At 49.1% G+C, this 27829-nt stretch overlaps 1 protein-coding gene across 1 annotated transcript in view; it reads left to right on the plus strand.

The window, feature by feature from the left end:
* The window catches only part of LOC144141289 (putative phospholipase B-like 2), an 89547-nt gene that overhangs the window by 17660 nt on the left and 44058 nt on the right, over positions 1-27829 (plus strand). The window contains exon 7 of the mRNA XM_077672866.1: positions 757-917. Within this exon, the coding sequence (XP_077528992.1) occupies positions 757-917 (161 nt within the window). The remainder of the gene's footprint in view (positions 1-756; positions 918-27829) is intronic.

The following is a 27829-nucleotide window of genomic DNA, read 5'->3' on the forward strand; positions in this document are numbered from 1 at the left end:
TATTTTAGCAACCATCATTCCGCTCGTCCATGCTGTAGGTACCGCTGGAAACATGTGTCTACGAGGCGGAGAGCGAACAGGTCGGCGGCGGCCATGGGGGAGCACAACACAAAATGCCTGCGATTGCCACTGGCTCCTCCGTGGGGCTTTGAAAGAAACTTTCTCAGCTATAACACCTACGGGCTCTCATTGGCTGTGACGGCACCACGATCGCAACGATGGCACGACTGCATCTGTATTTCCAGTCGCGCGTCGTGAGCCTCTCTGACCAGCGAACGGCGCCAAAACCAGTCCTAACAATCACTCGTAACGATCAGACGCATGCGAATCACATGCACCAATCGTCCATGTGTCTCGCGCTTAAACCTTTTAAAAATTGTCTTGCCGCTGCACCCGCCCTCTGACTGAACCCCTGACTTGGCTAATAAAGCAACATCTGTGGTTTTGGAAGCTTCAAAATGACATTTTTATTCGTTGACATCTTGAATGTCCTACTTAAAAGTGACTGTGCTCTTTAAATGAATTCGTAAAGACGCGGTACCTTTTGTCAACATTTATTGTCCAATGGCCGCGGTACTACTATTAAAAATAGGAATCAATTACAAGTCATGGTGTTTGTGTTAATGAATAAAGGTTCAATGTGGCTGGATTTCTGCCAGTGTACGAGAAAGTAGCATTTCATCGCTTATATTTTATCGCTGGCTAATAAGGGTAAAGTTAGCAGGAATATGTGTTGCCACCTACACGCACCTGCAGGCTATTCTGGGCACCGGCGTTCGCAACCAGAACGACAACCTGTGGAGCAGACTGAGTCCCGATAACACCGTGCCGTCTCCCTTCCGCAGCCTTGCGGCGTGCCGACTCGCCAGGACGGCTCACGAGTGGCTTCAGATATACTCCAAGAGCAGCAGCGGCACGTGAGTCGAAAACTCACGTTTTTTTTAACGACGATGCTCAGTTATAAGAGAAATCAACAAGAAGATAATGTCGCCGACCAGAGTTTCTCAGTCCTTGTGGATACTACGGCAGTGACTCTCTACTACCCACACCTGAGTTCGGAAACCAATCATACGCTGTGGCTCAAACTCTCCCCACGGAGCTACAGCTGAGAACGGAATACCGGCTATGGTGTCCTCGGTACGGTACACTCAAAACCATAAAATGCTTTGCGGACACTTCTTCAAAAGCATCCTGCATTGCACAACGGCTGTAAATCGGCAAAAACAAATCTCGACGAAGACGCACTGGCTTCGCTTGCGGGTCCCGGGAATTGTGAGTCGTGTTGGCCCGTGGTTTAAGCTATAGTGGTGGGGTCTTTGAATTTAAAAAAGTTGGCGAGTAGACACGAGAACCTACTGATAGAAAATAACCTTCCGGTAACCCCTGCGACGTTGACGTGGGGGGATCCAATACAAACTGCCCTTGGTGTACTGATGTAGAAAACCGTGCTAGTAGGTAAAGGTTCATCTTCACAGCACAAGAATAGACGGTACAAAGGAAAAAGGAAGACAAAAAACGCGCTGAATTCAACTAAACTTTTATCCAAGGAACACAAACATATAACAATTGTGCTCGAAAAAATTTAATGATACAAAAAATAACGAGTCAAACCTGATAAAAGCATTTCCGCATGCGCGCGGTATCGTTATCGCGTTATCGCTCCTTCTTTGTCCCTTCTCGACGCCGAAGTTTCGTATCTAGAGGAGTGTGGTATGAGAGACCATGTGCCAGAGCATGGTCTTTTGTCGGGCTTGATTTGTTATTTTTTGTATCTATATTAACATGAAAGTGTTTTATTCTCGGATACACGAAGATTTCGCTGACGTCATATCCGGCACGGAAATGACGCCAGTACAACGAAGCAAGTGGCGTGCAAAGGGTGCACTCCTACATACACGGTCTTCTTGCGGGGAAGACACCTCTAGCTGTAACGAATATATTATACATTATAATATTGTTCATTTTCGTGTTTTATATTTTAAGGCAAAAGTGGTTTGTACCGCGATACCCCTAATATTTCACTAACGTCATGTCCGTCACGGAAAAGACGCCAGAAACCTTTGCCGAAGCGATCCGACAGCACGACGTGGCTCGCCAAGCACACCCACAAGACAGCCACCGACCAACAAATCATGCTCAGCTGCAGATTTCGCACATTTTTTTTTTTCGCTGGACTCTGTTTTTCAGTACAGAAAGCACGGCAGAGCAGTTGGACAGTGTTTTAACGGCTGCCAAGCACCCGCAGCAACTGGGGACACTGCGGCTCTCGACTGCGAGCGATGCACCTCCACGCCTCCACCACCCAACTATACACACACACCGATATCGACCAGATCTAGGGAAATCCCCGAGGTGGAGAAAGTTTCTGCGAAGGAAAGTTTGAAATTCACCTGAATGCAGGGGTACTGCTACAAAGGAAAGCTATTCAGCTTTCTCAGAAACTGCGCAGTTGAAGAAAAATCGAATCCTGACCAGGGCGAATTTTTCTTCAACTGCCAATATTCTGAGAAACATGTATAGCTTTCCTTTGTAGCTGTACGGCTGCATTTAGGTGGATCTCAAACTTTCCTTTGCGCGCGCACACACACACACACTGCTGGGACTGGGCCACCTCATCTCAGTCACCACAGTTGCAATGTTGTAAGGCTCAGTCCGCTATCCACACGGCGCAGACCAGAGCGACGAAGTTGCCGAGCCGACGGTGATTTCAAGCTGCATATATATACAATATATACAAAGGCAGCAAAAGCGTTACGTGGCTCGCACAAAGGCGATGGCACTTCTCAACTCAGTCCCTCTGATAATATGCCGCCGTATTACCCCTGCTTCCGGGCTGGTTTTATACCACCGGGGTTCCGTTGAAACCGCGAGCAGTTCGAATCCCTGCAATCAGGACTATCACTGGCCGCAGTTTGCATTCGGCTAATTGAGTCAAAGCGGTTGCGTCAGCCGAGCTGCCCGGACACGGAAAGGCAAGGCGACGCAGCGGCGCCGTCCCCAGGCGGCACTCGCTGCGTGTCCGCCACGGCCCGCTGGTCCCAGGCATGATTCAACCCAACCGTCGCGGAGAGGAAAGGAGACCAGGCTCGGCGGCACTATTTAAACCCAAGTTGGGGCACGTGTGCGGTGGGCCGTTTTACCCAGGCGCGAATCGGCCCCGCCGTCGGCGCGTAGCCAGACGCAGGGAATTTGTGCCGGGTGCTGTGGCACAGCAACACACTCACCCACACTAAAATGAGTGGTTGAAGTGAGACACGTGTTGGTTTTGCCCGGGCTTCTAATGGAAATGTATGTATGTATTTATTTATTGATTTATTTATTTATTTGTATTCAGTTAATTTGTTTTTTTTTTATTTAAAACACACTGCAAGCCCGTTGAAGGGCCCAAGCAGGAGGGGCTTCACCTAAGCTAACCTAACCTAACCTAACCTAACCGGCGGCAGAGCGCCCTCTGCTGCTGCAGGGCTCGGGGCGCAGCGTAATGACTCAACTTCGGTGGCTGAAAACGGCTCTCCGAGTTGAGGCTTGGCCCGGAGAAACGAAACCTGCAGCAGAGATCTCCTCTTCCCCTTCTCTGAGACTCAACGAGCGCCACTACCCAAGGCCCCTCACGAACTCGGAAATAGCATCGTGTATGGCTGTACTATGTTCGTTCCGTGTGCAGAGAAGCACTGCCACAGCGGCGCAGGCGTTACGGCTGTTGTATATAAAATCCGCCCTCTCGCGTCGGATTGTTCGCATTCGTTTTGCAGCAGCGAATCCACGCCGTCACTCTGCCCGAATCCTACGTCTGTAACCTCTGTAACCTCCTCTGTAACCTCTCCCGTAAGGGTATTGTTTCTGTAATGCGTCGGCTCTTCTTTCGCCATGCAGTAAACATCTTAGGTTGCCTTCGGCGTCTTGTCTTCTTCAACAGGCAGCAACCTTTGCTGGCCGCAGTTTATCCCGATACTAGACCACGGATGACGGAGGCGGCGTAGCCCGGTTTGGGAACACCTTTGCGAATGTAACAGAACGTGCAGTGACACACTAATAAAATGCTGTTAGTGCTGGGCTATATTACATCATTCCTCCCGATAACAAGTGAATGTAGCACGAAATTTCATCTTTCTTGAATTTTTCTCGGTTAAAAAATTGGCTCCAACCCACGCTGTGAAGGTGGTTGGAAAGAAACGCTGTATACCACACCCACAACAATTGTCAATGCGACGTCATTGAATTCACACACGTGATTCTACGAAGAACGAAACCATCGATCCCGGCAGCCGTTACCTGGGATTCCAGGTGGCGGTGTCTCGAACGAAGCAGCGTCCGCAACCGCCTGGCTAGTGCGGTGGACGCCGCCGCTCTAGCCCGGCAGTGCGTAAGCAGCAAGAAATCGCAGGGGAGCGTCATTCAAAGGGTGAGGAGTAGGGCGGCACGCGTGGCGACTGCGACATCTCTCTCATTGACTTTTCCTCACTCTTGTTTCATTTGTCGCCTCCAAAAAGCGCCTTCCCCCCCTCCAGCCGCTGAATCAAAACCAGCGTCTGTCTCCCCGTCTCCATGTGTGGGCGTAGTTTAGTCGCTAAGACGACGGTCTCTCTGTCCGCTTCTCTTCGGGCCCAGGTTCGATTACAGGCGGTGGCAGTAGATTTTTTAGCAGAGTTGGGAGTTTCTTGTGGCGCGCGCAACGACGAAACCGTTGCTGGTGAGGTAGAAAGCTTTCCTTTAAAATTGGCGCGGCATGCAATAGTGGTGCAATGCTGGAGAAACAGCAGAGCTGGGGGTCGCCAAGCTTCTCCCCACACCGACAGCGGATTCGAGGGGAGAGGGATCAAGCGGATCCTAGCAGTGCAAAGCCATTTTGGACGCCACTCTAAAGCAAAGATCATTAAAGCATGTCTAGTGTTTTGTCCAGTAGGAAACGTCGTAATCCCTTTCGGCGTCGTCTTACGACCGCACAGCCGCGTAGGGCAAATCCTCTTGTAGCGCGTCCTCGCCACAGTAGACCTTCACTTCCTCATCAGCTGGTCCGGTGGCCGTCTCGATGTGTGGATTATGAAGTTTGTGCTTGACAAATTTCTCCTCATCGAGTCGGCACGGCGGGGCCGTCATGCGGCGGTCGCTACACGAGGACGACGACGACAGCTTCTCATGTGGCGTAAGTCCACGCTCAAGCCTGGATGAAGACGGGCGGTCACCGCGAGGCAAGCGCTTACGCGAGCTCGGGGTATTATGTCTCCGTCGGGTGGGTTCGTGTAGGGTTAAACAGCTCTGCTGTTAAAAACTTCTTCCGCTGCTGGTATGGAGCTGAGTTATTAAAATCTAGCAGTTTCGATTTGAACAAAGTTGTATTTCCTCTTCATGACCCCCTTAAAGGGGCCTTGCAGTACTTACCATTGAATACTCGGAATGTATTTTGGGGTAAAGTTTATTATCCCAGAAATCTCCTTCCGGAGTAATGATGAAAACCCGTTCACTATCACAGAAACGGCGCGCAATAAGAAATGGCGCATAAATGTTCCCTCTCAACTCAACCGCAAACAACGCGACGAAAGGCTGCGCTCTCTCCCGGAGAGGGGGGTAACTCGCGGCGTTCTCTTTGGCAACCTTCCATATATCACAGGCCTGGGAGTTTTATCCTTTTCTCCGCAACGTGGAGAGTCTATTTCTGGTCTGGGGTCACACAAAACAGGCATGGCTACCTGCTGGCAAGCGCACACTCAGGCTATTAGGGCGTTTTCCAAGCAATATGTGTTTGTTTTTGACTGGTCTCTTTACAAGTGGAGTATTCAGTTCGTCACTCAAACTCAGTGCGCACTCAAAACGTAAAAAAAAGCCAAAACGTTGCGGGCAGGCTTAGCCATAGAAGAGGTTGGCGCACAGCGCCGCCGATGGTGGATCGTCGCAGAAAATGCGAGAAATAAGCCGCGAACACCACCAGCGACAGCAACTAAGACAGCCATGGCCTCAATGACGTCGTTTAGGCCATGCCCGGAAAGCGTAATGAGGAACTTTAAAGGAGCGCGGCTGGTTTTTGCGCGTATTTCACGGCGATTTGCGCGCTCACCGCTTAACGTGCACGTGTAATATTAGGCTCAGGTGTTCCTGGCAGTGTAATCTAATCGTCGCGCAGGTTTGCTTCCACTTCTCAAAGAGTGTTGCACGGTCCCTTTAATACGTCGAACCGCTTAGGCAAAGTATGCCCTACCATATGACAGTGGCAGCTTCCACACGATTCCTTCAATGTAGCCCGTTGGAGGTCTACACAGTACAAAGCTGCAGTAGTTCGCTTTCTTACAATGTGGCCACTTGTACACTTTATCAGAAAGGACGTCCAAAGCCGAGATCGGAACTTGCTAGAGGAAGCTTTCTATGACTCTGACGAGCGCAGTCAAATGGTGCGCATGACTTGTCAAAATAAACGCTGTAATGAAGCATCGCCTGTGTTCCTATAGGTCTCTGTCTTGTACAACATTTAATGCACCATATGTTGCAGTCAAGGAGGCCGCGACGCGTTAAGGTGATGCAGCAGGCTACAACTGCAGTGGACAACTTGTGTGTAAACCATCGCACGGATGTCAGCAAAATGGAAAGTTGATGTCTCAACTGTGTCAATGAGTTCATAATATCGAATTATCAGCGAAAATATTCTCTACACAGACGCATGTCTGTAAAGCGGAGGCCACGTTTTTGTGTACCTTGGGCATGCAGTAACTCCGTATATTAAAAGTGAACCACCCGAAAAGCCTCTCAACAAAAGCCTGCTCTTTACTTCGTAGTACTCAGCGTACAGTTCAGTCGTGGGCTTCCAACGAGCATAAATGCCAGCACGCTGTAACCGGGAGGTTCAGCATTGTCACATGGGGCTGCTGGAGCCGTTTCCAGCGGCTGCTGCGCTGCTGTGCACCGGATGGTCGCCTGGCGCTATGTCACCCGCAGTGGTTTCAGTGGCCACACCTCGCCAGAGCGTCGTTTTCGGGCCGAGATTGCGCTGGGCATTTTCGCCTTCTCCTTCGATGTCGTGATCTGTAAGAGAGTAAGCAAGCATGAGCTGGATGAAAAAAGGAAGGGGAGATGCTGCCGGCAGCCGGAACATTATCTGTTAGGGATGCCAGGGGATGCTTTGCCGGTACTGTCTCCTGATTGATTGTACAGGCCGACTTCATTGGGACTGGTACTTTTGCCTGTGAGGATAGCACAGTCGCTCGTAATCCCGCCTGTTTCGGTTTTCCTATTTTATTTCTAATAACACCTTCTCTGGGACTCTGCCGCATTGTCATTGAAACACCGTAGGCGTCCACCTCCCCGTGCCACGTCCTTTCAAGCATGGATAATGCCTTCTAGTGAAGTGAAGTGAAGTGCACATTACCAACCCTGTGGGCCCACCGATATGGTAAAAAATGACCTAAATCAAGTAGTTCATGTGCGGGGTCGGCACGCGTAATGATTGAACCCCATCCCGTTCGTCCCCTTGTCCTCACGAGGCGTTTGACCTCTTCCTCTAAATAAATTCATTCATCCATCCTCTCTGGTCTTTGTGCTTTTCTTCGTCATATTCATGGTGTTTTTTATTCAGAAACTCGGCACTAGGTAATAGGGATTCACTCTATTCTGTGGCGGTGGTACGTCTCTATTGTTCATTCGAGACCTGCATTTATGGATTTGGTTGGGTTCCGTTGTGTTGGGTTAAACTAGGTTAGGTTAGCTTTGGTTAGGCTAGCTGTTGGCCTGAAATGGACATGAATAATGTATGCACAAAACTCAATGCAGCAGCCGGGGAGGTAATGTAACACCGACTGCCGGTAGAAAAAAAGTGTCGGTAGGATGGTAACATGGCCGCGACCAGCAGATGCTGGCGCCATGGCGGCAACATTTATTGCAGCCTACTTTTTCGGCTGCCGGATCAGTAGAAAATTCCTTTGAGAAATCAACGAAGGTCTTTAAATATATGCTTTCCCATTCTTATCTGCAGTTCCCTGTATGAAACTCAATGCAACTGTATGAAAACACCTACCCCCGTTTTACCGGAACTGTGGTTTTGCCGCTTTCAGTGTGATTTTCAGTGTTTGCTTGTATTTATGCAACAATTGCACTAAGCTAATCTAGAGATAGTTTCATTCGATATTGTCTCTGCCGTGGAATACATGCAAGAACGTGCCTTTAAAGGCTGACACGTCTTTCCGCCATTTCGTTGCTTTCGAGCAGCACTTTATTTTATTAATAATGTTTTTTTTATTGTTAGGTCCATTGATCGCTCTCAAGCACACTTGTTCATATATTTTATATTACAAAGATATCCGCTATAGTCGTAGCCCCAACCCAGTGCCCAAATTAGAGGTGTATCGGTGTATTTATGTTGGTATTGCAAATATATCCCTTGCGAGACTGTTAACCATCACGAGATCCGGAGTCCTGCCTCCACCAGTGTATAGTCACCTGGTCTAGTCACGTGGTTTGCATGCATGGTGTAGTCATGTGGTCTGCACGTGGTCTGCACGCGATTCCTACCCTGACCATAGGGTCGCCTTATCTGCATCTGGGAGAAATATCCTGCGAAGGATTTTGAAACGATTAGTGCTGTATGAATGGCACCTGGCAAGGGGGGAGCTGAAAATGATGCCCAGACAAAGGTAGTAAGACCACGAGCTCTTACTGTGTCCTGCAGCCACTTCACCGCCACCCCGAGCGGCCCAAAGCAAATACTGCGCGACCAAAGTTAGCCTTTCAGCAGAACACGTTATTCAAAGGGCGCTATTGTGCGCTACATCTGAAACCATAAATTTCGCTCTTCAGCATCAGAAACGTGTAGAAATGGCAAAATCAGTAAAACCAAATCAGTGAAACAACATCAGTTGGTGGATAGCAGGTCACAAGAACAAGAGGGAAACCAGCCATCTCTGGAAGCACAGCTCTGACACAGGCGTTGGCCAGCGACAGCACCATTATTAAGATTTCAATGGAAAAAAACGGTCGCCATCCCACCCTGCGAAAGTAGGTGTCCATCAAAACTGTTGTAAATCACAACAAATGGTAATAGAGGAGGGTACGAAATGTTTCTCGTCGTATCGGCGGACGTTTCGCTTGGGCTCGTCTAGTGGCACTAGATTAGGTTACAGAGTATCTGCACTCTTTCTCCTATTGTTCCCTGCCATATGTTTACACTGCGAGGATCCATGTGTGGCGCCTTTTTGTTGTTTATGCGTTTCGGTCGGTGACCTCTGGTAGGCTTAGCTTGTCGTCCCTGCTCGGCAGCTCCACGTGACTGACGTCGTTCAGAGTGCGATTCAAAGATAACGCATGTAACAGCAATTTGGCAGCAGAAGCGTGTCCAAGGATGCTGTGTTGGTGCCCCTTCGATAGTATTGTTAACAAACGAACGGTCGGAGTCAACCGTGAAGCAGTAGATGCGGCAAACTCGCGGCACTTGTTAGCGACCCGCCGCGTGGTTCAGTGGCTAAGGCGTTGCGCTGCTGAGCACGAGGTCGCGGGTTCGATTCCCTGCCGCAGTGGCCGCTTTTCAGACCCATGTGTACGAGATTGCGGCGCACGTTAAAGATCCCCACATGGTCGAAACTAATCCGGAGCCCTCTACTAGGGCGCGCCTCATCGTCTGCGTTGCGTGGGCGCGTTAAACCCTACAATCAATCAATCAGCACTTAGTAACGACAAAATGGCCGCCGTTGCTGGCTTACGTGCTCTCAGTAATGGCGGTACTCTAGTACCTCATCTACCGTCACTGCCTGCCTAGCATAACGCATGCGCTCTGCTTCTTGGGCAAGCACTGCTATTTTAGTAACACTAGTCCTGCCTAGCCTTCATATATTATTCTGGAAACAATCTTTGGCTCAAACATATGGTGGGGGGCCCAATTGATACAGGCACGTTATCATTCTTAATGTGGATTGGGTGCTTGTTTTTTGGTTTCCTCTAACGAATTCTAAGCTCTGTGCTGTTGCCTGATTAAGCTGACGCATGCGCTCGGTGTCGCAGACCTTGGCGCTTTATTGTTTCTGCCCACGAAGATTGTTTTTGCCCACGGCGATGAGGCTGTTGGAAGTAGAGGGGTACAGCTCTGCTCTAAAAAGAGAAGGTGTCTTTAGCAAATAAAAATAATAAAAATATTAGGCATGGAAACCTATGAGCACAAAACACGTGACATGCTGAGGTGGGAAGAACGGGAGAGAGATGAAAACGAAGCAACCTGCAGTAGTGTGACTAAACTTGTTTCCGACTTTTTTCTCGTTTGTTATAAGCAAGGCAATGATAACAGTGGGACAAGGCTTGGTACGTTTACTTGGAGGAAACTAAACAAGGCCCACCAAAATTTGCAACTGGAAAGACCGCGCAAAACATTTTCAATAAAACGACGTTCGATAAAAAGGAATTTTTAAAACTGCTTAGATAAAAAAGGGGTTCGATGAAACAAGGTTCGCTTAACGGTCTCGACCCCCGTCTCTCCAAGGGAAGGCAGAAGAGCCTTGAGCCTGCAAGCACTGGGATGGATGTCCCAATCAGTGACCTGTCCCTCCCTTGCAAATGTCCTTACAATACCCCAATAGAATCTCAGTTACGAACCCCAACGAAGCTGTAATATCCTGTTTACCCGACCTGGCCGATTCTCTCATCGTCCTTGGAGAAGCAGCTAGTTCTAGTGCAGTACACCAAGAATGTACTCTAGCATTCAGTGGGGACGTGCTGTAGTCGAGTAATAGGAAAGGCTGTTGGTTCGAAATAAACGTTTTCCCTCTCTCTCCTCACCAGTCTCGCTGTCGAAGTTCGCTGCGACAGAAGAATCTTGGGCATGCAGGGCAACCACGGGGTGTTTCCATGGGAGGTAGACTTCGGGCGGTAATGGGGGCAATGTTGGCAGAGCCGTCGAAGACTCGGTAGTAGTGAGCGGAGGAGGACTTGGAGACTCGATGCCATCGTTCACCTGGGGACTTGGGGCAGTGGTATGATGGGCTGAAATAAGGAGAAAGGCGATAATATAAAGAGCCAGTAGAAGAGTACGAGGAATTTAAAGAAAGGCGGAGTCTATACTCTCGAGCAAGAATGCCAAACGAAGTTCCCGCTGTACCTTATTACCAAAGCCAAATGTTACTCCGTGCGGTGAAAGTAGTGTGTTACTGGGAATATTTTGAACATGGCACGAGATGCGTCCGTGATTTTGAGGGCTTAATCTGGTTATAAACGACATCAGCGACGAGCAATACACTACGTGATAAAAGGCAGGTGATGGCACGCATTCATAGCAATCTTTCAAAACGCGCACGCCCGTTGACATCTGGGTCCATCCGTGAGCCGGAATAATACCGAACATGAGCTATCGCCGTTCTTGAGTGTTTTCCGAGTGTAGAGTGCCGCCAGACGGTACTATAAGCACTCCACCAGGGCAACGTCCATCAGAGTTTTTTTAATGCCGCCTTTGCACTACTTCGCTCTCCGTACCCCAACGTAACGTAACTTCATATGTCGTAGCAAGCTACGTGAAGGGGCTCGGCTCGACTAAGGTCCCCTTTAACTAGAGAGTTCTATCATAGCGGCTAGCGTCTACTAAGGCTACGGCAGCGGTTGGGGGGCCCGTCTGGGCAGGTGCACATTCGTTCCACAGGGACGGCCGCCCGCCTCGCGGAGCCCGCGCATACGTTCGGGTAAGAGACGACCTCCTTGCCATTCCCGCGCGCGCATGTGCAGTCGTCTGTCGGTAACCTGCCGCTGTAGCGTTAGCGGACGCTAGCCGCGATGCTAATACTCTCAATCAATTGTTATGAGCAGCTTTTAGTGCTTCGTCAAGGCACTGTGAACGCGTGATACAAGTTTTGGGCACTTCGGTTAAGTTCTGCGTGTGGCGTTGAAGCCAGCTCCCTCCGCGCATGGAACAAGCTCCGTTAAGTGGGGCGTGGCTGCCGCCCGGGACCTTGTTGCCGATGGTTCACGTTTGCAGTAGCTTCACCATTGGGAACAAACTGGTTCTAGCCGTGGCAGCATCGAGCCTGTCTCAGGAATGGACGGGCGCCTGTTGAACCCCTGTTTTCCCCTTTCTCTGGCACAGCGTACACCGCTTCTATCGCGGGACCCGTGAAGGGTGTTTTGTGTGTATGTTGCCTCGTGCTGTGCGCAACACGCGAATCTCCTGCGGACCGTTGCGGCGTTTGGTTTCAACAAGCGCGCTTTCAACAAGCGCCCAGCAGTGCGCCTCGTGCTCCTATTGAGAGCGTTTCTCCTTGCCATGTTATAACCACGCCGGCGTCTAGCTTCGTGTATCATCGCTGTACCCAAGATATTTTTTGCTCTCGGCTATGCGTCGTTCGGAACACAGGCAACTTTCGAGCAAGCAGCTCGTCTAACACGCTACCATTGCATGACAGGTTGGTCAAGTGACCACTTGTATTCTCGGTTATGCATTCTAACCTAATACAACCTAACCAACAGAAAGCAATAAAAACAAGAGCCACAAACCAACTAAGACGCGGAAATTATAAAAATAAAAATGAAAGACTCAGATTTGTATCACCGGCTTTCGTGAGGAAGATAAGACAGTAACTCTAGGCCAAGGCGTTGTGCAAATGAGACAAGCGTGAGGTTTCAATCTCACCCGTGGTGACTGCCTTTATGATGGAGGCAAAAAGCAAAAACTCCCATTGGTTCGAGACTGCGGGGCATGTCAAAGCTTCCCAGCTGGTCAAAATTGATCGGGGGCCATTCACTACGGTGCATCAAGGTCCAGGTGTAGCATTGGTGCATTAAACTCCATAGTCATCCGCCTCTGCGCCACAACGACTGGCGCTGTTTGCCGGGACAGCCCAGTGATGTTCAGTACGGGGAAGTCTCCCTTTTTCGGAGTCTTTTCGGCTGTAATTTTGCCCCCCCCCCCCTTAAAAAAGGGAATGTTTAATAGATGCAAGCAATTTTAGGAGTCCTGGAGTAAAAAAAAACTATTGTCAGTAACCTGAATTCGTATCATTTATAAATTTGTTTTTCTTTAGAGAAGTTTCCTTAACAATTCGTCGGGTTTATGTTCAAATATCCGTAGTCGTGTTCCCTCAAGCCACGACCATCGGAGACCGCTTCTAATACAGTTCATTAAACAGTAGTGAGCATAGAGGGAAGAACACTCCATGAGGAAGAGATATTAACTCATTGAGCAACCTCGGCTCAAGGGCTGAAGCCTGTTCGCGTGTACTCCTGCGCACCTTAAAAATCCGGTGCGCCTTAGACAACAAGAGATAGCGCGAGAGTACCAGCGCTGAGCTACAATTCCTCGATTACCCAACCATGTCGTGTTATTTTTTCTTACAGGCAGTTTTTACATCCTTAGCACGGAAAGGACGCATGCTATTTGGTAAAAACCCTGGAATGCCTAGTCAAAGGCTGGTGAGCGGCAGATGTAGTGGAATTATTTCACACTCAAGCTCTCATTCTTTGAGTTGCGTGTGTGTCCAGAAGGCTAGGTTAAGTACACATAGGTGTCGCTAGCTTGCACCGAACCCCGAACAGATATCCAGGTTAAGCTCTGTCGGCTAGAGAAAGAGAAATTAGGGAATTTTGCATGAATTCTTGGGAAACCTGAGGGAAGAACTTGAGGCAATTTCTGAACTAAGAAATGGGAGAGAGCGAGAGAAAAAAACGCTTTTATTGAGCTTTTGTAGTTCAGAGGGCGGTTGTGGCCGCCGGCTTGTGCCGGGCCGCGACATCGGCAGCTCTGGTGACCAAGGATGTTTGTACCTCTAGGTCTGAGCTCCCTAGCGCCACCTCCGACTGCTCATCACAGGAAATTAGGGAAACGGATCTTTCGGGCACCCGCCGAAGATGTGGAGAATGGTGGCGAGAGCGCCACATGCAAGGCATTCTGGGGAAGGGTACAATGATGGGTGGATTCGGCGAAGTATAGCGGGATTAGGGATCGTGTTCGTCTGAAGGAGACGCCATTTGTGTTCTTCCGAATTACTAAGGTTGGCGTGAGCTGGGCGCTACCTACGGCGGCCGAGGCGGTAATGAGCAGTTATTTCTTTATACGTAAGGACTCTATCTCTGGCGGATCTGGCTCCGTGATAGGGTTCAAGGCTTGCCCCGGCTCGGATTGTTAGCCCTCGAGCCGTATTGTGGAAAGGCTCATTACCCGGGAGGCCAGCGTGCGCCGAAGTCTAGACAATCTGGACTGGGGAGTCGGGTGGGTGGCGTCAGAATTTTGGAGTTCTGTGGCGAAACATGGCCGTTGGCAAAATTTTGAATGGCCGCTTTGGAATCGGAAATTATTATCGCAGGGGTCGGCCTTTGGGAGAGGGCTAAAGCTATTGCCGCCTTTTCTGCCGTGGCGGGATGAGAAGTATTCAAGGTTAGGGAGTAGAGAAGGTGATTACAAGGTCGTTAATAACTGCAATGGCGAATGCGGCGCGGTGCCTGTATTCTGCAGCAACCACAAAGACCACGTCGGCTCGATCGGGGAGTTGTTTTTCCAGAGCACGTGCTCTCTGTTCCCTGCGGCTCGAGTGGTACATGGGATGCATGTTGCGGGGTAGTGGTTTAATGATAACCTTTGCATGGGTTTCAGAAGGCAGGGGAATTTTAGACTCAGGGCAGTCAGTATGACCTACACCTAGCAGCTTGAGAATATGGGTTACAGTGGGAGTTTTAGACAAACGGACGACCAGATTTAAAAGTTGGGCTTCGCTAAGCTCCGCTGCAGTATTGTGCACACCAAGGCCTCCGAATCTGGTAGTGGGCGTGTTAAGGGGGAGCTGGAGGGCAGATTTGTATGCCATTCGAATTATCCGATTACCCTTATCTAGTTCAGTGGCAGTCGGGTTCAGGTACTGCAGGGAGTACGTGATCCTGCTGATAACAAAAGCTTGGATCAGACGGATCCTCTCCTCTTCCTTGAGACCCCCGCAGCGGTTCAAGATTCGTCTCATGAGTCCTATAGTTTGAATAACATGTTCTAATTTTTTGATTAATTGTGTGTTAGTCCGATTATTTCGGATAAGCATCCCCAAGATTTTCAGGGTAGAGACCTCTGGAATGGGGTTGTTTTCTATATGAATGCTAATGTCGGGTGGTACCTTTGATCTCCCCTGTGGCCGTAGCAGAAGGAGTTACTAGGGCAGCAAGTGAGTCCCGCGTTGGCGGCTTCGTTTAACATTCTCTGAACGGCCTCCTGTAGGGTCTCCTCTATATATTTTTCGTTCAGTAGGAAACATCGCTGTGCCACCCCAGTGTTTAAAAATTTCCAGTGGCTTAGCTCCGCTATGCAGAATATACGTAGCGTAAGCGACGGTTCAGCAGTCCAATACAACCCATTCGAATCCAGTTAAGTCCTGTCCAATACAGTCCAGTCCAGTCACTGCTCCTCGCGCATGCGCAGAACGGCTCTCCAGGAGCCACGCGAAACGGCTATCAAGCAGCTCTGGCACAGCATCAGACTTGGCTGCTGCGCAACGGACGTGCACAGCTGGGCACGCGGCGGCGCCCGTGAGTTTGCCGCGGCTACCACATCCCTCCTCTGGAATGCACAGACCAGCGAATGTGCACACGCAGTTTTCTCACAACCGCGCTCCAATTGAATTGGATTGGAAATCGAATCCAATACAATGCAGTTTAATCCAATGCAGTCCAATGCTCGTCGCACTTCCACAGCACCACCCTTCAGGGTCCACGCAAAACGGCTCAACCTGGGTCAGTGTATCTTATGCTACAATATTCGAATGACGTCGGACGGCACTGCAGCCGTGGCTGCAAAGCGACACCAGATGTCTCTTTACACTCTAAGTCCCCCTACGACATTTTCACCATAATTTTCTGGAATGACCAATCGAAGTGGCTTAGTGTGCAAAGTCGGCGAATGTATTATTCGAGAATTCAAATTGAGTAAAAAAAGACGTCTGCGCTGGGACATTGTCCAATGCGAAACGTGACGACTTGCGTGCGGTACCTACGCACACGCGCATTTTTAAAATCAACTTATACGTTTGGTTTCGGCATTTGCCAAATTCGCACACTTCACCACTTCAGCTGGTCATTCTGGGGCGATGTGGTGAAGACGGCATAAGAGGGCTTACTTCTTAGAGTGAACACACTGAGCTGAAGAAAGCGGAGGACTCGAGGAATTTCGCTCACCGCTCGATTTCGTGGCTGCGTCATTTAGGATGGTAATTGGGTCAGTCGGTTGCTCGCTGGCGGTCCCGTTGGTGTCCGCATCGTCACTTACTCCGCTCAGCAGGAGGGCGGCCGCCAGTCCCAACGCGAACACGGCCAGGAAAACGAAGGCCACTATGATGGCTATGGTCGCATTACTGTTTCCTACATCCGCTGCCTTGCCCTCGAACGCGCTGGGGTACGCGGTTAACGGCTGGAGCACGTTGGCGGGCGGGGCTTCGACAACGACGTAACCCTGCGCAGCCGTTGCCTCAATCGCTTCTGGTGGTTGTAGCACAGCCGTTGGTTCCATTGCGTTTGGTGGTGGTGGTGGTTCCAGTGAAATGGCGCGTACCCACTTAGGGGGATTGGCCAGGAAATGGGCGCCTTACCGAAATAAATTAGGTAATTTTTGAAGGGAAAGAAAAAAATTTTAATTATTAGGATAGATTAGCAGTAGATGAGATTACAGAAATAAAGAAAAAAAGGTAAAAATGAACACCATTTAATGAAAATTGGAAGTAAGAAACACGAAGAAAGTGGTATAGACGAAGCAGTGAGCTTGGCGCGCATATTCTTGACAAGAAAATCCAGTTAAGCTAAATGCTGTCTAGCACGGCAGACGGCCTGATTGCAGGTTGAATGAGTGCAACGCACTGCAAAGATCCCCGTGGCATAATCCCAGTTCCTTCGCCCCGAATGACAAAATAACTGTAGCATACAGCGGGAGGTTTAGCCGGCTGCATGTACTTTCTAGGTATCTTCGTCTTATCGAGGAGAACCGTCGGCAGGAGAAGAAGAAATGGTCGATTGTTTCCGGTTCTTTGCAAAAGGCGCATAACGGCGACAGGGCCAGATTAGAGTGGTGCAAGTAATATTTTAAATTTGGCACGCGACAGCGAAAGCTAGTGAGGGTTACTTCACAAGCTCGCGACTGGCTTATGCTGCACTTCCATGAGTACCGGTGGTGCTCGAGCTCCGAGTCGTCGTAGGTAGAGTCAGGCAGACTTTGGAGTAAACACAGCCTTCTGAAGCGAGCCGAAGTAATGAGGGAAATGGGCGGCAGAACCTCCACTACTGGACCGCTTAAAGCCATTCCCGCCAGAGCATCCGCCGATTCGTTAAGCCAGATACCTGCATGTCCAGGTACCCAGACCAAGCGAAGTTCACGAAGGGAGGAAGGCGCTAAAGAAGCAAGGACTCGACGTAGGGGGGGTGAAGTTGAGGAAGTAAGGGCAGAACAAACAGAAAATGAATCCATGAGAATTATTGCCTGTCGTTTCCAGGAACCAAGCTTACGAAGGGCCAAGACTATTGCGAGAAATTCTGCGTGGAAAGATGTAGTAAAGTTAGGCAGCCGGAGGGAAAAGGCCCAATCTAGACCGGGAGAAAAAATACCTACGCCTGCCCTCTCCTCCCGGACAGAAGCATCGGTTGCAACAATGGCGTGGAATGGGAAACCGTTCAGATGATCCTGTAGGAGGCCTGTTAAAAGGTTCAGAGGGAGTAATTTCGCGTTAGAGGGAAAGATTTGATCAAAAGAAATGTCTAAGTGCGACACTCTGTCAGGTACTGGAGCCGACAAGAGGGCCACATTTAATGGGCCAAGCAGAGATTGAACAAAGACCGCCTGTGTGTGTTTGAACCGCGGCCATGAACTACCGAAGAACAATGAAGGCCATGTAACGAAGGCAGTTTGCGGCCTGGATATGGGTGATTTCATAACTCGTAAAAATGCATCTACGGCGAGGGCATGCATGCGTGAGACTAATTGAGGAATACGGGCTTCCATGTATAAAATTTTAATTGGTACATAACGGGGAAGACCCAGACATAAACGTAGAGCTTGTCTTTCGAGCATTATCAACGGGCGAAGTTTGTAGTGGGGACTCCCGGAGAATAGCGCACATCCAAATTCTAGAATTGGTCGGACGTACATTTTGTAAATCATTAGTAGGGTGTCACGACCCATGCCCAATCCTTTGTGACTTAGCCCTCTCAAGAATGACACGGCCCGAGCCCCTTTGGTAGTAATGTAATCTATGTGTGGACGCCAATTGAGGGTATATTCGTACAAAATACCCAGATATTTTAAGGAATTGACCTGAGGAATGTCCTGTTGCCGGCAACTAAGAGATATGAAGATTGGGCCGCTCACTGGAAATGGAAGCAGAGCACATTTGTTCACATTTAGGGTCAAGCGAAGGCCATCCAGCCAAGCCTCTAAGGCGCTTAAATACGACTGCATACGCCGATATAACGTGTGTATATCCCTGTCTGAAGTGAAAAAAGCAATATCATCCGCGTAAATATACACCTGAATGTCTGGATTTACCGGAACCGCGCTCATTAAAATATTGAACAGCACGGGAGAGAGAACGGAGCCCTGGGGAACACCTCGAGTTTGACTGTACATTGGAGACGACAGGCCCTGCTGTGAACAAAAGAATTTTCTATCCGACAAAAAAGTGCCAATCCACGAAACAATGTAGTCTGGAAAATGATAACGCTGGATTGTGTCAAAAAGAATTTGGTATTCAATGCTATCGTAAGCTTTAGCAATATCCAGGGTAACCAACACGCCCACTTATTTACGTTGGCGTGCCAGCTGAATGCGACTCTCCAAATCAATGTGGGCCGACCAAATTGAGCAGCCAGGCCTGAATCCTATCTGTTTAGGGTTCAAGACGTTCTCGCGTTCTAAAATGTTTTCAATTCGATGTAGCAAGACTCTTTCTACTAGTTTTACGAAATTCGATGTGAGGGCTATGGGTATGATATTATCTAACGCGTATCCAAGACCTTGTTTTTAAAGGAGGGGGACGATCTTTGCCAGCCGCCACTCAATTGGAACCCATGAGTGCTGTAAGGAATGGTTAACCACTTGTAGCAGTGAGTCGGGACACTCGTTGAACAAGTTTTAGCATATGGGCTGTAATACCATCCGGTCCAGGTGCCGCATCAGGGAGACGGCTCAGTCCCTCGCCAATCTCCTGAAGGGTCACCTCCTCAAAGTTGTCTTGACAGAGTCTCGTAAGGACTGGTGGTAATGCCGAAGTGAAACGTGCATGTAAGCCCTGCGCAATCTGGTTAATAAAATCCTGGATTTCATGTTGTGTTAGTAGTGGCCCACAAAAATGCCGCATACCCATTTGGTGGGACTGGCCAAGAAAATTTTGTTGGGGTTGTTAAACCCGATTAGGTGAGACGAAATAGGAAAGCAGAAGAAATAATGTAGTCAGTAGGTTCGAGAAAGAGAGATACAAAATAGGGATGAGAAAATAGTATAGTAGTCAACTTGATCAGAATATTTCTAGCACAGCAGACGAGCCGTCTCGGAAAAGAATGAGGGAATGTCGCGGCACATATCCCTATGCAGTATCCCAGCTTCTTTGTACCCCCAAAAGACAAACGCACCGGGGAGAGTCAATGGCAGTCCTGCGCCTCGGCGTTGACAGCATTCTTCGATGATTTTTGTTGTTGCTGCTCGCTTCGCGGTGCATACCCGTGTGAGAGATTTGGAGAGAGCCACAGCAGAGCAAATTATGGAGCAAGAGCCAATTGAGCCGAAGAGCCACGTCAAATGGGGGGGGCTATCGCCGCCGTCTATTGTGGGCGCGAGAAAGCAACTACCCTGCCGAGCTAGGTGGGGCTAAATTTCAAAATTCCTCCAGTGCCCCCTGTCGTGGGAGCAGACAATTCGAGTCAGGAGAACCGTATCTTTTCTGCCGTTCGTTGGCTCTTCCACTCAGTTACTGAGCCGAAGAGCCGAAGATCCGGGTCAAATGAGCCGGCTGTTTTGGGTGAGTTTCGCGCATTGTAATATCGTCGCGAGAAAGCAACTACGCTGGCGGGCAATTTTCCAAATTCCTCCAGCACCTGCTGTCGTGTGACCAGACAGTCCGAGTCAGGAGAGCTGCGGCCCTGTACTCGACTGCACAAATTCCCGGGAAATCTGGGAATTTTCCGGAAGTCTTTCCTGATTGGCTTTAATTTTGGTCACGTGCTTCAGGTTGACAAAGCGGTTGCGAGTGCTGTCGTCATTTTGACGTTTCATGACGTGCACTGTCAAAAGTTCTACAGCTTCCCTTATTTCTCCCTGACGGGAAGACACAGGAATTTCCCCGACCCGGTCGCATCTGAGAAGAGTATTCACCTCCTTCTCCGCAAACTTTACCTGTGCCAACTGCGGCGGCGATCACCCCGCAAGTTTCAGCGGGTGTCCGTTTCGCGTTAGCGCGCTACACAGTAGTAGGCGTTCATCGAAGAACCAAAATCCCCTCCACCGCCACAGCAGACGCCACCGGACAGGGACAGCTTCCCGGCCCTAATTGCACAAGCGTCTATAAAGGTGACGGAAAGCACAAAAAATGCGACCAGTGTTGAGCAACCAAAACGACGGGATCTCCCCACTACACCAGCTCCTCACGATGCACAGTCCCAGCCTCCTGCCGTGCAAAGCTGGCGTGGTCAATATGCCGAAGTCTTAAGGGAGCGTCGTGTCCATTCCAGAACAGCCAGGGTAGATGACTACTCCCACATGATGCGAGCTCTCTTCACCGCCCTCTGGTCCCACCTTACTTCTATGGCTCCAAGCTTCTGCAAAACCATCCTTGAGACCCTACTAAGCCTGGAGCATGTCATTTTGGGGTTTTCTGCGACACTTCTCCCACAGTTCAATGCCTCTCCGAAGTCAGCCCTTAATCAACATCATGCCCCCTAATTCAAGATGTTTTCCGGATTAAGTAAACCGCGCCACTATTTTACAATAGAATGCTACAGACCTAACACCCCGTTTGTCGGACTTTCGTCAGTTTGTGTTCATAAATAACTTCCCAATCATCGTTATTTGTGAGCCAAACGCAAATAAGGAAACGAAACTTTCTGGATATGAAACTTTTACCTCATTAACCTCTGGCGTGTCGAGCAAACTGCTGGTGTTCATCCGAAGACAGCTCACATATGTTCTACACTCTGTTCAACCACATGACAGTAACCAGTATATATGCCTCACGGTGAAAAAGAGGAGCTCATCGTTCACGCTAATAGCGGTTTATATATCTCCATCCGGGCGGTTTGATTACAGGAGACTATAAAAAATTATCCAAGACACCCCAGGACCATGAATTATATTGGGAGACTTCAACGCACACCATATGCTCTGGGGTAGCCAGAAGAATGATCTAAGAGGCCGAAGACTTGTCTCACTGGCGTGCCGACATGAGCTTTGTTTTGTAAATGACGGCAGCCCAACTTTTCTTTGTGGAGCAACATATTGCAGTTGTCTGGACTTGGCATTGGTCTCCAGAAGTCTGACTGACAGTGTTCAGTGGTTTACAGATATTGAAACCCATGGGAGCGATCATCTTCCGACATACTTGAAGATTGAGGGCCTTGATAGTTTGCTTCCAGGGAAAATTATCGAGCGGATAGACTGGAAAAGTTTCAAATCCCGCATGGAAGACTTCTGCAGCAAAGCACATTTCTCGAGCTTGGAAAACGCCATAACTAGCAATGCAGAAGACTCAACATGGTGTGTTCGGATACATTACAAACTTACGAAGTTCAACGAAGCTTTAGAACTCCTAAGAGCTATTCGCCGTCGTGCGGAACGGAGATACCGGCGCACAAAGTCTATTCATGACCTTCGGGAGGCCAGACGTAGAAAAAATAAAATTCAACGCCGTATAGCCCAAGCGCAAGTCATTCTGCGAAAAATTAGATCCTCGAAAGCCTTTGTCTCAGATCTGGTACACTGTAAGGGGTCTACGAAGCACGACGCAGCAACGACGCCCGTTTAGTGCCTTGGCGCTTCATCAGCAACGCCTGGAAGTGGAGGTTGCGGAGGACTTTTGCCGCAGAATCGCCCAGGGCCCATCTTTGCCGAGCCAAGACTATATATGCGTTACTCCAACATCATGGGACTCCCGCATGGACCTGCTGTTTTCAATGTAAGAGCTAGACACTGCACTATCGCTGTGTCGGCGTACATTTTTCCAGGGCCAGATGGTGTCACATACGCCGCCCTGTGCCACCTAGGTCACGAAGCCTGTCACACCCTTCTTTGTCGTATAAACCAGTCTTGGCAAGATGGCACGGTCCCTGAAAAGTGGAAATCTAACCGTCTGGTGCCAATCCTGAAAACAGGCAAGTCTCCGCTGGACCTCGCGTCGTATCGCCCTATAGCCCTAGCAAGTTGCATAGGCAAGTTAATGGAAAGAATGGTTTCGCTCCGTCTGGAGTGGTATCTTGAGCACCACAATATTTACCCAAACGCTATGGCTGGATTCCGGCGAGGCCGTTCTTCCATCGACAATGTTATTGACCTTGTGACATCGGTGCAGCACGAGAAATCGCTCAAACGTCTATCTGCAGCGCTGTTTCTCGATAAATAAAGGGGCTTACGACAACGTACTACATGACGCCGTTTTAAATAGCCTGGAGGATGCGGGAGTGGGTGGCCGAACGTACAGATGGATTCAAAGCTTTCTATCTGGACGATCATTTTTTGTTGACACCACCGATCGCACAACCTCCCAACACTACGTTTTCCGGGGGGTCCCACAAGGCAGTGTTCTTAGCCCGACATTGTTCAATCTCAAGTTGATCAGGCTTCAAAAACCCATACCAACCACTGTACATCTCTCCATGTATGCTGATGATATTTGCACATGGGCATCAGGAGTTTCACTTCCTCAGGTTCGGGCACGCCTTCAAAAAGCCGCGACCCACACATGCGCATTCTTACGTTTACAAGGACTTGAAACAGCACCAGATAAGTGTGCAGTGGGGGCATTTACTCGTAAAACAATGTCGCAGTATGGCATCTATTTAAATGGACACCCCATTTCTTACGTGAAGAGTCACCGCTTTCTTGGAATCGTGGTCGATCGGGACTTATCATGGACAGCACAAATCTCATCTCTGAAAAAAAGGCTTACTGGAATTATCGAACTTTTCAAATTTCTGGCTGGAAAGACTTGGGTCGTTTCCATTCGCTCAATTCTACATCTTTACAATGCACTATTTCTCGGTGTTCTACGTTACAGCCTGCCCGTTCTGTCCAATACAAGCAAAACCAACTTGCGTGCAATTCAGGCGATGCAAGCCCGAAGTCTCCGAACGTGTCTTGGTCTACCGCGTGGCGCCTCTACAGTGGGAACCATATGCACCGCAAGAGACCATCCGATAACGACCTACGTGGCAGTGGATGCACTCCGGGCTCACATTAGGCATCTCGCTCGGCTGCCTCATCACCACCTTGCATCCTTGCCGTCAACTAGACCACATGCATCCTTTTCTAAGATAGTCGCCGCTCACTGCGAGAGCCTCCCCTCAGAATACACACCTGCGGCACGACCATCATCGCCCCTTTGGTGCCTCTCGAAGCCAGAAGTGCACCTAACCATCCCTGGAATAACCAAGAAATCGGATGCTCCAACACAAGGTCTCCAACAGCTCTCTATGCACCTTTTACATGAAGCCTACAGAGACCGGATTCATGTATACACCGATGGCTCGGTAACGAACTCCAGTTCTGCGGGACCTGTAATTGTGCCGGCCAGATCGGTAGACATTCAATTCAAGCTGTCCAACTTAACAACCTCAACTGCATCCGAACTCACAGCTATTCGCGAGGCTCTTCTGTACCCAAAGCAAGAATTACCACAAAAATGGGCTCTTCTTTGCCTCTCCAGGCCAGCTCTCCAGAGTCTGCACTCTGATCTTCGCCGCTGCCTGTACGAACAGCTTGTGGCCGAGATTCGTCAAGCGTATGACTTCCTAACAAGGCATGGGCACAATATTATTTTTGAATGGCTCCCTAGCCACTGCGGCATTTATGGGAATGAATGTGCAGACAAAGCGGCTCATCATGCCCATGAAAGTGCCCAATTGGCCGACATCCCGTTGTCGCGCCATGATGCAGCAAGGTCACTGCGCTCCATTGCCCACGGAATAACGCTGACCGTTTGGAATACGCCGCAGTTTTAAAACCCGCGCCTGTACTTGCTCGACCCTGACCGGCAGCGCCACTTACCCACTAACATGCCACGTTCACATGCCACCCTACTGTGCCGACTGTAGATTGGAGGTATTTTCACTCAAGCTTACTCATTCACTATCGGCATGACTGACAGCCCTCAATGTGACTTGTGCACCACGGACGAGACAATAGAACACCTCTTGTGTCACTATGTCCGGTTTGCAACGCAGAGACTGCACCTGTCAACCGCTTTCCGGAAACTCGACAACCAGCCAATAACTGCGCAAACTGTTCTGTGTTACAGACGTAGCTCATCACAGTCCGAAAAGACCACAAAAGCACTACTTCGGTTCTTAAAAGACACAGGCCTGTCTGAACGATGGCAGAGACACTGTGCACCAGTGTTCATTTGTTATTTGGTTAGTTTACCGTTTTAGTTTAGGATTTATTAGCGCCTATTGTTTTGTTTTTGTAGTTATCTTTAATTTTTCTTTTCTTGTTCCTCAAGCTCTATTCCTGTCTTTTCAATACTCTTTCTTTCTCTTTAAATCCCTCCTTCCCCATTTCCTATGTGTAGGGTAGCCAACCAGACTGTAACCTGGTTAACCTCCCTGCCTTTCATACACTGTATTATCCTATCCTATCTTGGCCAGCAATGAAAAACTAGACTAACTACACCGGACATGACAACGTAAGACTGTCTTTGCTATTCAACAACAATATTGCTTGCATACACGTCCTCTCTGTGATTGGCTGAAAAGGTGTGATGTAATTTAAACAGTTGGAAGGACCGACACGTCACGCTTTGGCCACTTCAGCCTGCGTAATAGTGACGTAATGTTACGTAACAGCTTGAAAATGGCGGCTCGGTTTTGGATCAACGTTACTCGATCGCCTTGTGGTGTGGATGCAAATTTTGACCTGCAGAAATGCGTTTCTCCAGAGCACGAACGTCATTCACGTGCTCTCCAAACTAATATATTCCCCCATCCTATCCGGCCTCACCTTTTCGGCCGACAGAACTCCCCGCTTTGCCGATTTAGCAGAGAATCCGGAACGCGACACCATATGGTCGGAGGATGTGACCAATCCCCACTGATTCCTCCCAACCTGCACCTTTCCACTGTCGAGCTTTGGGAGAGCGCCTTGGCGAGCACCAGCCTGGACGACCAGCTTCGGCTGGCTCAAAGGGCTGTCGATGCTGCCCGCGCTCAAGGCATCCTGGACTGAGGACGCCTTCTTCAAGCTTCAGCACAATCCCCCCCTGTTGATTTAAATAAACGTTTATTCTCTCTCTCTCTCCTGCCAGCCTCAGCTATTGTCTCAATTTTTATAGTACATGCCAAGTGTTTTTATATCTTCATGCACAATATTAGATACCTTTGGTGTGATCTTTAAAAGTGAAGCGTCACATTACACTGCATGTCGTCACAGTTATACGTGCATCACGTCACTGATTGCTTACTTTGTGGTTACGCAAAAAAGATGGGGAATTTCCCGGGAATTTGTGCAGTCTAGATTAGGGCCCCTGGATCTTTTGACCCATTCTTCGGATTTTCTGAACCGCTATTTTTGAGAGCCGCTCTTCGTGGAGGGGATCTTCTGATGCTCCGTTTGGGAACAGCGGTTGAGAGACCGCGGCGGCGACGGCGGTGAATGATAAATAAAGAGGCCGCAATGGCAGCACTGAACGAACTGCGTCTCCATTCTCAAAGTAATAGGAATATAAACTCATGTAAACATGATTCACCACAGTTACATTTGTGCGTTCAGTACAGCCCGAGTGAGGACCGAGCTGCTTCTTCTGAGCAACTCAGTTCAGCGACGATTCGCGGCCTCCGGCGGTTCTTTGGCGGAGCGGCTCTCCAAAGAACCGCCGCTCAATGGCTGCTCGCTCGATCGCAACATGGTGGTGAACATGGCTCTCGACGAATCGTGTCGGCACGTTCCGGTAGAGTTAGTAGAGGCGTATCGGCCGACCTAACAGGGTCTTGTGTGCAACTTGCGCGTCATCTATTGTCGGTGCCAAAAAGCGGACCCGTCTAGATTCGAATAAACTGAACAAACTGTTGTTCACAAACCACAGTTTGCATTTGACGTATTAAAATTAGTGTCTTGTATCGTGTTTTCTAGAGTCATTTTTTATGGCGTCACAGCTCAGTAGTAGACAGCACGTTTGTGAGAAATTTGACAGAAAATTTACATTTCGGCTGAAATTGATCTTAAAATACCGCAAAGACACAAAACATTTGTAATGAACATTTAACCAATTTTTTTTGTACAGATACACCGGATGTTGACACAAAAGAAATGTATCAATAACAATTCCGTAATAATTGAGATTATGCATGCTTAACACAGGCTACAGACCTATATTGACCGCTGAACCGTTCAAATGAACCGGTTCACTTCAGTGAACTGAGTCGTTGTAAGCTGCTCACTGAAGTGAGCCGTTTTTCTCTTCTCTGCCGACGAGAAGTGCCTCTTGACGGGTTTTTATAGACCCGGAAGGCCGTTGCGGCACTGATATGTTTGCATCGCTCCAGTCAGAACTCTTGCTGACCGAAATTTAATTCCAACAAATGAAGGCGAAGCGTTTGCGTCATCCGGGCCTCCACGATGGGGAAAGGGAGGGCGACGCCGTCGCCGACTCCGCGATGCCCGACCAGGAAAGCAGCGCCATGTCGGTTGCCGGTCGTTCACGCGATGCATGATTCGGTCGAGCCGCCGCGACCCAAAAGGGAGAAGCGACTCTGCAGCGGTGCATGTGTGCACCTGTTGGCCGGGTGCGGTTCGGTCTGGTTTGGACGAGGCTTGACTCGGCTCGCTGCCGGCGCGTCGCCCCGTACAAGGATTTTGGACCGGGCGCTCTGACACAACAGTACTGGCAAGATGTCAGCGTCAGGATTTTTCACTTCGTACAATTAACACAAATAGTTCCCTTTTTCGCTAAAATATGCGTTCACGGTTTGCGCACCGCCATTCGGGAACGCCAGATGCTGTACAATCCTAAAAGCATAATCATATCATGTGGTACTCCGTATTCGTCAATTACACCGAGGAACCTGATTCCATGGGGTGTCACGGGATACTCCTTCTTCAGGACGTTCCAAAAGAAAATGGCACCGACACTCCATAAACACATGTTCTGTAGTTTCAGGTTTTTGACAGAGGACGCACAAGTTGTTCCAAGGAACAAAAAGGCCTCGCTCTTCCATCCATGTTTTCACAGGCAGTGTGTTCGCGTGCAATTAAAAAAAAGAAGGTTTTCACAGAGGCTGGGATTGCCATAGCTTTTGGCCTGGACCTAACATACGTCCTCGACCTCCAGAGTACACTGCCCGGTGCAAAGGTAAAGGAAAGAGAATTTCTTTAAGATTTTTATTCAGACCCTTCCTAGATACATTTCAGAGATTCTCAAAGGAAAACCGCACAGAAAGGAATCTAACTGCGTCAACTACTTCTTTCAAATAGCTGCTGAGCACGATATCGCTGGTTTGATTACCGACCCCGGCGGCCGATTTTCTGATGGACGCTAAAAGCAAAGCTATGTACGAGATTTTTCGCACGTTAAAAATCCCCAGGTGGTCAAAATTATTCCAGAGCCCTCGACTACGGCGCGCCTCATCGCCTGCGTTGCGTCATTGCGTTCAACCCTACAATAAATCAATTAATTACTACTTTCAGATATCCTCTAATTATAGGCCATTAGTCGTTGAAGAAACGGTT

The sequence above is a fragment of the Haemaphysalis longicornis genome, unplaced genomic scaffold (genome assembly GCF_048455015.1).
Source record: "Haemaphysalis longicornis isolate Haplotype H1 unplaced genomic scaffold, Haemaphysalis longicornis Haplotype H1 scaffold_6, whole genome shotgun sequence".
Taxonomy (NCBI): Eukaryota; Metazoa; Arthropoda; class Arachnida; order Ixodida; family Ixodidae; genus Haemaphysalis; species Haemaphysalis longicornis.